This window comes from Melanaphis sacchari, unplaced genomic scaffold, assembly GCF_002803265.2.
Source record: "Melanaphis sacchari strain LSU unplaced genomic scaffold, SCAv2.0 Contig24_pilon_pilon, whole genome shotgun sequence".
Classification (NCBI taxonomy): Eukaryota; Metazoa; Arthropoda; class Insecta; order Hemiptera; family Aphididae; genus Melanaphis; species Melanaphis sacchari.
The window spans coordinates 3,302,667-3,314,299 of record NW_020271125.1 but is presented as its reverse complement, the minus strand read 5'-3'; the positions used below and the strand labels follow the sequence as shown (position 1 = coordinate 3,314,299).

The 11,633-nt window shown below is 26.6% G+C and overlaps 1 protein-coding gene across 1 annotated transcript in view; it reads left to right on the top strand.

The window, feature by feature from the left end:
* The window catches only part of LOC112594935 (protein sax-3-like), a 71,936-nt gene extending 71,376 nt beyond the window's left edge, over positions 1 to 560 (top strand). The window contains 2 exon segments of the mRNA XM_025339953.1: positions 379 to 429; positions 432 to 560. Coding sequence (XP_025195738.1) covers positions 379 to 429; positions 432 to 560 — 180 coding nt within the window.
* The last annotated feature ends 11,073 nt before the right edge of the window (positions 561 to 11,633 follow it).

The window sequence follows — 11,633 nt, the reverse complement described above, 5'->3', positions numbered from 1 at the left end:
AGTGGTGAGCTGAGTTCAATACGTACAACTCCGGGTGGTACACCATATTTGATTACTGAAAAATATGGGCTCCTTAATTCCTTGAACAAGAGAATGCTGGTCTTCTCTGACTACATGTTCTTTTATACACCAATAAAAGTAATATACGTATGATACATGCCAATAATGAAACAAACACGATAAATAATAACATATCAGTTAAATGAATAAAAACACATGTGTAATTGAAACATCGTTAGAATAAGTAATCTTAGATTACTCAGATTTCACTTTCGACTACACTCGTACGACAGTCGACAATATAATATAATATCATGTTGACATCATTCGGCCATCATTAAGTCGTCCTTAACACCGTATCCTTTTACGTCATTTCAGATGCGCACTACGTGTTCGTCCAACGGCTACCACTACGTGGACCCGGCGATCGCATCGCAGCGAGAATAGCTGCAGCCACAACAAGCTACGAGTCGAACGGTGCGCCGCCGGACGTGGTTGGCCAGCAGCGGAGGTCGCCGTTACACCGAGGCGGTGACGTGAATACACAAAATATCTCGTGAGCGGTTTTTCGACCGATGTCGTTTAACAAAAATAAATAAATAAATCAAAAAACGAAAACCGTCGATGACTATCAACTCCGTCGCCGCGCCGCCGCCGCCGTCAACCCGATGCACGGCTCCGGACCCTATGGCCGTACAACGAAGAAACACATATACACACAGTATCATTGCGATGTGTTTTCAGAGTTTATACCATACAATACGTAACCGAACGAAGCACAACAGCATTTTTAAATATACTTAAATATCATATTTTTCGTACCTTTTAAGAAGTATTCTTGTAGAAAGATTAACTTTTTTCCTTCAAATATAAATATACTCCTCCCCCATTTTACAGTAAATTATTTAGTGGATACTTATTTCTTCTTCTAGAAAATGTTGATGCACCAATTTACAAATTTTAACAAATACTTTTTAAGTTATTAAAACATTTATAATAAGGATAATTTACCCTAAGTTTATAAAATAAATGTTGTACTGAATATATTATTACTAAAAGGTTCAATTAACTATAGCTTCTCCTCCAAATCTTCCATGACCATATTATTCATAGTAAACAAAATGTCATGTGCAAAATAGAAATTTGTCTATGATAAGAAGATTAGAAGATACTTGAGGTATAATAAGGGCTATGATGATACAGTAATGGTGATTACTGATTAATATTTAGATATTGAAGTTTTGAAATTTTTATAACTTGTCCAAGCATAAATAATAGATTAATAAAATATTACAAAATGTATTTTAAATTCTTGTAAAAAAATGTTTGAGTAATATGATTTTTAATTTACACATTTTAATAATTCAGAAACAATGTGTTTGAATTTTTAATAAGATACATCTACATTTTCAAAAAAAAAAAAAATTATCTGCTATTTATAGAAAAAAATAATGATTTTTATTTTAAAAGTATGAATATTATGGTTATTATATTATATAACACTTCTTAAAAAGCAAAAATAAGGTTCTCCTGAATTTAGAAGTATGATTCGTAACTCGTAACTCGTAAGAATATTTAAAAATATCAAAAATCATATTTTTAATAATCGTATTAATAACAGGATACAGATATGAGCATTATTGGTTAATCTTCTTATAAAAATATATATTATATTGTTATAAAATGTTCATACATTATTATTTTTATACATTTTCTAATTCAAACATTATATGAACTCAGATAGTACTAGGTAATATAATATTAGAATAAATGTTTTTGATTGTTTTTTTTGTGATGATTGGCAATTATTTTACTTTATTGGTCGCTGAAGAGATAAGTTTATTTACATTACCATTATTTATTCATATTTTAGCTTGGACCTCAAATAATTATTGAAAAACAGATTAATTTACCTATTTAAAATAGATTCATAATTAAAGTCAGCTTACTTAACGAGTGATTGTTACAATATCTCATGTATTCGGATAACAACTATCATCAAGATATAGTAAAAGTACTTTTTTTTGTTTCGTGTACCCGGAAGATAAACGTAGCGCACTCGAGTGCAAAAGTTATCAACCATGCTGAGTATCATTGTCCACGAGATCACGCCTATGTGGCCGACTACCTCAACAGACAATGATAATATAACGTTTAGCTGTATTATAGTTTCCTAATTTCTTCCTATCAACTTACATAAGTTACTGAATTTTTGTTTTTATTATAAAATTTTTATACATCTATACAATTCGATATCAGAATATTATGTTTTCAATATTTACCCTCAAATAATTGAAACATTTTTTTTTTTTAATTAAAAAAAAAAAAAAAACTTATAAATGAAATAATTCGTTTTTATTAGATCTTAACCGATATGTTAACCCATAAGCTACTATTATTGCTTAATTTAGTTCGAGTCAATTTATCAGTCGTTGCTTTAATATCTTTTTTTTTTATTATTATTTAAGGCATTCCTAGCTATAATAGCTATCTAAGCCTGTTGATATTATACATACAATTTTCACACTTAAAATAATTACGATATAAAATATAAATATTAATTATTAAATAATATGTTAAAAACTAGAATTTTATTTTTATTTTTATTTTTTTTCTTACTGGCATGTGTTTATGATGTGTCAGTGATTAGTGGTAGGACATTTTCGGTCGTGTGGTCTACCTCTCTTGAGACGGCGGATTTTTGGCCTTAATATCTAAAAACATTCATTCTATAAAAATATTGTTCGTTTATTTTAGGATAATATGTAATGGTAATTATAATATATCCTAGCTATTATTAATAATTATTAGTTTATATCTAACATTTACACTTTTACTGGTTAATAAATATTTATAAGAACACTTGTAATGCAGGTTATGTAATTTTATATATAAATAAGAACAATGTTTTGTACTCTGGATCAAATAGTAGTAACTTTAATATGTAATTATTTTGAACTAAATGGTTGAATACTACTAAAACAAATACATATTTTTAAGTAAAATATTGACTTAAACTATTTGTGAGAGTACAAAATGTTCTAAAAGTAACTCATAGAAGCCACAACGGTACGTGTCTTTTGTTTTTTGAGTTTCATATATAATTTTTATTTATTTAACTTTTTATACAAGTTTAGTTGTTTTAGATTCCGATTCCGATTGAAGATTAAAGGTATTGCTATTTTTCTTTTTTTGTAAATAAATGGAAGTCAATTTATTCGATTAAACAATCAGATATAATTCATGTTCTAAAATGAATTGTAAATATTAAAGTTTGAGGTTGGTGAAAATCGCAATTTATTAGTATGTAGTACCATAAATGGCATAAATAATATTATGCCGTATGCAATATACATGATAACTAACTTAGATCACTACGGTTAGATGTTGAAAACAAAATAAAATAAATATTTATTTTTATGACACGAAATATTATATTATATAGTGTTGTATTTTATTATTTTACTGTCTAATTATAGAAGTACTAATTTTAATTATCTTTATTCTAATTTATTATTCATCTTAACATATTTTGAAATACTATACTATCGCAATAAAAATAGCCTATTAATAATTTCCAAATGAAAAATAAAAAAAAAAAAGATTTTAAAGTGTCAAACTGTTAATAGACATAAACGTTTAAAGCTTAGATAAGGAGGAGGGATGGGATGTACACACGTATAAATAGTTTACAAGAAAATCTACTTTAACCGAACGACAAAATTACTATTGAAATTACGTCTGTCAACAATGATTCATTAGCATCAAAATAAAATTGTATAAAAGTATCTCCGAATTAAACATTTTCTGTAGAAATATACTGTATTATAATATTATATACTCGTATATAATGCGCCAATATTTAGTACACATGTCGAAAATAATTGTTAAAGTGATAATAATTTTAAAGAATTTCCAAGAAAAATTGAATACGATTCTACAACATAGTATGGATAACTATTCAACTGTGGTGAGAAAATAAATCTTCAGCATGTTAAATTGGATATAGTGGTTTTCTATGACTAAAAAATAATCTTGGTTGAAATATGAAAAATATATTTCGTAGGCCAATTGAAGTATAGATTCTCATTAACTATTAACAACTTTTTTCTTCAAATTTCATAAATATAATATTATTTTATTCTATATGGGTAAATACTATATTATGTAAAGTAAATGGTATTTGTTGTTCTTTTCTCATTTCTTATAGCTAATATTTAATCATTTATATAAAATTAATTATTCTTAAGTAGATTACAATAATATTCGTATACGTATGTCTGTTATTAAATTTTAAATTTCGACAATATAATTAGTTGTTAATGTCAATTATAGTCAATACACGTATTTTTCTTATAGACTACATTATTTATATGTACTTGAGAAATTTCGAATTCCACTCAGGTTCAAGAAAAAAAGAAAATTTCTGAACTGCACTAGATTAATCTATTACATATAAAACTTATAAATATTAATTTAAGTCGAAAATTACATAGATGTTTCAATAAATTTAACAAAACAACGGCGTTTTTACAATATTATACTTCACTAATAAACATAAATATATAATTTCATGTTATATTTCTATAAATTGTAGAAATAATATGTATGAAATTATCAAATTATCACTACAAAAATAATAAACTAAACATATTAAAAATATAAATCATTCTTCCAATCGTCAACTGATATTCGTAAACATTAAGTATACGTCTTAATTCATGGTTTTACAGAAAATCAAAACAAATGAAATTCAAATATTATCTTTTTTTTTTTTAATACTGAGAGCATTTCGAACTTACCGTTTTTGAAACCGAGTGCAATTTTAATATTACCTATTTTTATTTAATGTGATTTATGACATAAATATAAGTTAAATTCAACCTTATCCATGTGCTTAAATAAAAACCAAGACGTTATTAATTTACCTTTGTCAACTCTAGATATTAATTAAGGTATCAATTAATTTATTTATAATAATAATTCTACTTCCTCTTGTGTGATTTGAACGATATTATAACAATACACGACGCTATCAGATTAGTATAATATATTTATTAAAAAAATATAAATAATATTTTGAACTCCAAATCGTTATTTACAAATAACTATATCATTGGATATATTGCAGGTAGGTGTACAACGATAAATTACATACTACCAAACAATTTTGTAAATAAAAATAAAATGTTCGCTTTCCACGTCATAGAATAACTGGTGCAATTGGTATATATAAAGAAATATAAGTAATGAGTCAGCGTAATTGATGATTGAAGTGCCAATCGTGTCCGTATGTTGTTTATCGGTTATGAACTGTTGTTCTGTTAGTAAGCTTTTACTAAGGCTAGGATTTATAATATGCAACAGTATGTTTTTTTTTTTTGCAACTGCTGTTCACTACTTTTGTCAGTAATATCCTTGAATTACCATCTGACGAGGTAAATAGTGGTGTTTTATATTATGTGGTCTTATTTTGCACATGTTTGCATATTTTGGACAGAATTCATACTATTATTGCACATTTCGACTATAAAAACGGGAGAAATATACCCGTATTTCGTTACTAGATATTTTTATTGTCTAACAATATATATTGACGCTGTTAAAAAATACCTTTATAAGAATATATATTATGGCATAACAAAAAATCGTCCAGTTTTAAAAATTTAAAAGATTGTTTAATTGTTTCTGTAATACATTTGAATACCTAACAAACCAAATCCATAATTTATAATTTTTTATTACATATAAATCCTAGTCCTAGTTATTACTTATTGAATCTACAACATACATTAAAAATATTTAATAGATATTATAAATATTTTACTATAGATATTTTATTTTAACAAATACTATTACAGAAATCGCATCATCATAATATAATACTTTAATATTATGTAACGTACTTGTTATGATTTTTCGGGCAACGTATTTTTAGTAATTAACCTGAAACTACATAAATATACTTACTTTAATAATTAATTTAATAGTCTTATACTACACGAACAGTAAACAGAATATTGTCAATTCTAAAATGGGGATAACAAGACTACGGTCAAGTCGTTATAAATAATTTAAAAAAATCCTAAGGTATCCTAATTGGCAGTTATGTTATCTATATACATATTAATACAATGAAATTTATTGTATACAGATTTAGTGTTTGTGTTGTATATTATTTTATTTGTTTTTTTGTAATTCTTCAAAAGCTATTGCCGAAAAATACAATGTTTTTTAGTAATATTAAACATTTAAAAAAAAACCAGTTGAGATAATTAAATGTTTTTTTTTTTTTTGCTTGTATTGTGTCCGTAATTATACATTTCAGCCCTAAATCAGATTATATTATCATGGTATACATAATAGAATATTATTATAATTCAATATTTATTCAAATTATCGACAATTCAAAATGTTTAAATTTTGACAAACCCAATTTTTCTTTCCGGAACAATCATCAAAGGAAAACAACGAAACAAAGATTTCCGATTAAATTGCAGTTATTCTTGATGACCATCACAAATTAAATTTAAATTAATTTTAATGGAACTGTTACAAGTGTTGTGTTAATAAAAAGGAACAAAAACAATTTGTTTTAGGTTTTTTCAGTTTATAAAAATATACAATCACTATTATTAAGTGTGGCATTATTTTATTGATATGACAATAAATATACTTATCTACAAGAATAGGTATTTATTTTTAAATGACCATTTTAGATTAATTATCAATTATTTTAACTGATTGCCTATTTTTATTAATTTGTAAAATCGTTATTATAAATTAAGTATTTTGTATACAAAATTACTATGATTATAATAAAATATATACATATATTATACGTATATTAATATATTATATATATTATAGATACTATGGAGTTTCGAGGTATTTATAGTAGCTGTAATTTTAACCAGTATGTTATGTACCTACTAGGTACCTGAAAATTTTTCACTTTAAATATATTATTTATTTTTAAAACAATTCAACTGAATGAATATAATTTTATTTTATTTCAACACTAAATTTCTAACTCTGTAATATGACAAATCACCTTATTTTTGTAAACTCTCATAACTTTATTTGGAGTAAATAATACTTTATAATGAATATTTTTTCTTTTGTAACTTGTTTTATTATTGTTTTTTTATCAAAACATTATTTTAGTTAAAAAATAATTTTAATTTTACTTCCTTTGATTATCTCTTAAACTTTTTGTTCTTTTCAAACAAAAAATAAAAAAAAATCTTATTCGGAAACATTAAAATTACAATAGAAACAACGGAGATAATAAATATAATTTTTGCGTATATTTACATATTATTTAATTATTCTACAGTCACAAAATAATTTAATTGCAATAACGTTACACGCAATGATCAATAATTGAATACTAAAGCAATAATGTTTAAAATAATATGTGTATATACATTATAAACATTATTCTCTGACGTTATAATGAATTTATTATTTTCAAAAGACTTATATCATTAACTTCTAAATACGAAAGTATTAAGAAATAAGTATAAAACAAGTTTTTCTCATTAACTTTTGTTTAGAATGTTACTTATACTATACTGTCACTAATCTGCAAGTATATATCATATTATGCACCACTGCACCTATTTCATCTACATACTGAAAAGGTTAACATGTATAAGACATAATACTATCACTTCATATAAAAAAGTGCTCTTTGTGTAATTTATCATTCGAGTGTTAAACATTGAATGTAATATTTAATTTAAAAATAATCTTATTAGTTATTATAGTGTACATTGTTTAACATATTTCTTACGTGTGAAATATGTAAATAGTGTTTTGTATCATCACTTGAAATTGGATTTAAAGATGAAATGCGTACCTACCTACGAATTACGGCCAATACCCTTATCATTAAATAACCATTGCATTTTAAAGAAATATAAATGATCGTCCCACTCATAAGCAATAAAAATACTAAACGAAAAATCTCCTTCGCATTCAGTTTCTCTCTAATAAAAAAATAATATTTTATATTAATTGTGGCTTGGTATAAAGAATGACATCATGGGCTTAATGGAAACAAAAAATGGTCGTGTCAACTTTACCGAAGGTAAACATGCTGAAGTAGTATAAAATATTATACCGTTGGTGATTTTATATTTATGCAATTGTTTAAGATGGTCTTACAGTATTTTTGATGAAAGAAAATATAACACACAATCGATACGTCATACAACAATAACAAATGCAATCATTTCAATATTTATATTCATACGTAAATATTTGTATATGTGTTTGGTAGTTTTTCGTCTTTATACTTTATGTAATTTAATTATTAATTGGTTTTCGGCACTATAATTTTAATTAAGTTTTACTCGTTTCACAATACATATTGTACTAAAAGTCGATTTTTTTTCACTAAAAATTAATTATGGGATCGTGACCATGTACATTTTTAAAATAATTTAATTTCTTTTCTCATAGCATTAATTTAAATTGACTAAAAATTGCTCTTTTATATTGCTCTTAATAATAATTAAGTCTTCTATTATTATTAAAAAAAAGTTTGGATTATCAATCTTCCATTACACTTTTATACAAATACTTAACCGAAACTTCAATAACATCAGAGACCGATTAATTGTCAATTTTTTTTTTAAATTTATATTTTACGAAAGCTATTAAAATATACGTATAATATTTATATAGATTTTACTTTTATAGAACTAATATTAAAATATGAATTTAATTATAAATATCGACTTTATTTATATTATATCATTGTGGGAAGTACATGAAATTATCAATGTATTTTTTCTTCCGTAATACAGCATGTAATATAAAATATTAAAAATATGTTTACAATGTTAAATTAATTGGTAACCAACCCAACTTTTTTTTTGTTCCAAGAAATCTAAATGCTAGTTAATATTAATTTATTTTATCTAAATTTAAATATTCTGTACTTTTATCGTAAAAATATGCATTTAAATTCATCAAAGTTTTTTTTAGGGCCCTTCGATAACAAATATATGCTACCAAGCCAAATGGCATTTATTTTGATGATTGTATACAATTCATAACATATAAAAGGTTTTCTGAATAATATTATTTTAAAAAGTATTTGTATATCCGTAACTACATGTATTTCTCAATATGCTTAGATTAAAGTATCATCACATTAATTATAATTTTTTAACAAGATCACATATTTAGTAAGTACTAGTTATGTCTTCGTGTTTATTTTTCTTCATGCTTACAATCAACTATACGATTAAAAAAAAAGGGGGGCATGTTTTATTTACTCTGTATATAATTCACAATAATATGTATATTTTAGTATATCTTTAATTCGAAGTAAATACTTTCAATGACATATTATATTATTATATTAATTATATGTATGTACATGCTATATAGATTTTAAAATCGTATGAGAAGAATTACTATAGATTGTTTTTGATTATATCATATAAATAGAACATTTGTATTTGCACAAAAAATATTTTAAAATTTAGTTGTATATGAATTAAACCTACCTTGTAACATTTTATGCTATGAAATTTATAAATGAGATATTAATTGAAATTAATGATCATAGGGTCAAAACATAATTAATTATTTAAAACCATACTAACCATTTATGAATAAAAAAGAACAAAGTTTATACTTATCAAACAGTTTTGAAAAAAATAAATAAATTGAAATTATGTATGTTAATCCGTATGTTCCAGTTTTATATTTTAGTTAGTTTTATAAAATTATAAGTTATTAAGTTAATTTAAACAAATTTACTTTGAACAAACACGTACTTAGTGTCCATCATAGATAAAGGTCAAAATATTAAATAGGCAAAAGTCTACAACACTTGTACTAATAGCATATCTGCTGTGAATTGTGATACATTAGTGACATTTTTCGTTTATTGCTTAAGATTATTAATAAGTTAAAATAGATGAAATATAAAATTATTTTAAAGGTATATAATTAAACATAAGTCATTTCGACATAAATACATTATAATAGATACTTATGTAAAAAAATATGTCATGTTACTGGATGTATGATATTAACGTTTTAGAGCATTAATAGTATTAATACACATGTTTATCCTGTCTGTTTAAAATAATTAAAATAAAGCTACGAATAAAAATAGTCCCAGAAATATTTAATTTAATTTTAGTAACATTTCATTATAAAATATATAGTTGAATAGTCCACTCTTTACCTTTTCTTCTTAAGATATTATTAATACTATGTTGTTCCTAGTAATCTAATAAAGCAAAAATCATTCGTTTAAATGTTTAAAATTATAAACGTAAAATTCAACATTTGGATTTACATACGATGTGGATGTGGATACAACACCAATATTCTATTCAAGTCAAAACTCGATTATAGATCATACGAGTTAGATTTCTAATATTTCTGTGTTGTCTCTGTAAATCGCGCATGCATAATGTACCTATATTGTAACTTAATATTATTATAATTCCATTTTATTATTATTATTATTATTATTTTAATGATTTAGATGTTTACAAATTTAGTTAAATGTCGTCGAATGTGCAACGTTTATCTAAATAGTTAATTTTCATGATAGTAAAAATATTATTCGGACCGTCAGAAACTCATAATATTGGGTTTTTGGTTAACGATTAAGCGACACGCGACGTATATCGGATGACACGTTGAATGAATTACAGATATGTGGAGATCGTGAAGTCGAAACGTTCTTATGAACGACGCCGTATCGGTGGTTATTGCAACACGAACACTTGTTGAACGTCTCATTAGTGCATTAGATACTATTTATATTCATCTTAAAACCGGATCGGAGTGTGTGGGTGGCAATCAGTGATTGGAAACTGTTGTAGAATCGCGTAGATCAGAATTGCAAAATCCGACGAATTTTGCGATTGTGTGTGTGTGTGTGTGTGTGTGTACACGACTACACGCGTTAATAAATGAAAAACAGAGTAAATCGATTTATCTCGATTTTGATATTTAGTTTAACGCGCAGTTTTTATAATGTCACACTCTTGTAATGTCGCTGTACTTGTCTATATATTATGACTACTTTAAACGAATTGATTTCGCGAACTCGCCGTCCGAATTTTCCGAAAACACGCGATACTCCGATGCGCGCATTATCCGCACGGTATATCTACGACCGGATACGATGATAGGTGCCCAAATCAAATACGCGTGTCAAACCGCCCCGTCGGCGTTCCGTTTGGGACCGCCGTCGGGTGTGGAACATATTATTATTACGCGTACGCGGTGACAAGGGGTAGGCTCTCGCGCGAGACGTCTCGCGATGACGGATTAGTGGGCGGCGGCGGCGGGTCCGCGACAGGTGAGAAGAAGGAAAACGGATTTTTTTCGTTTCCGTAATAGTTCCCAAGCGTGTGTCGGATGTCGACGACACTCGGGGTGCAGCCGCGCCGAGGGACGGTGTGAGCGACTGGTGAGACGGCGGAGGAGGTCGGTATGGCGCGCGGCGGTGGAGGCACGTACGGGACCGCGTGCTCAGCTCCGGCGGGCGGCGGCGTCGGCGGCGGCGGCGGCGGGTCTCGCGTGTGCGTATGTGTATGTGTGCGGTGCGTGTGTGTATCGGTCGGCTCTCAGTTGCCGGCAAACTATCG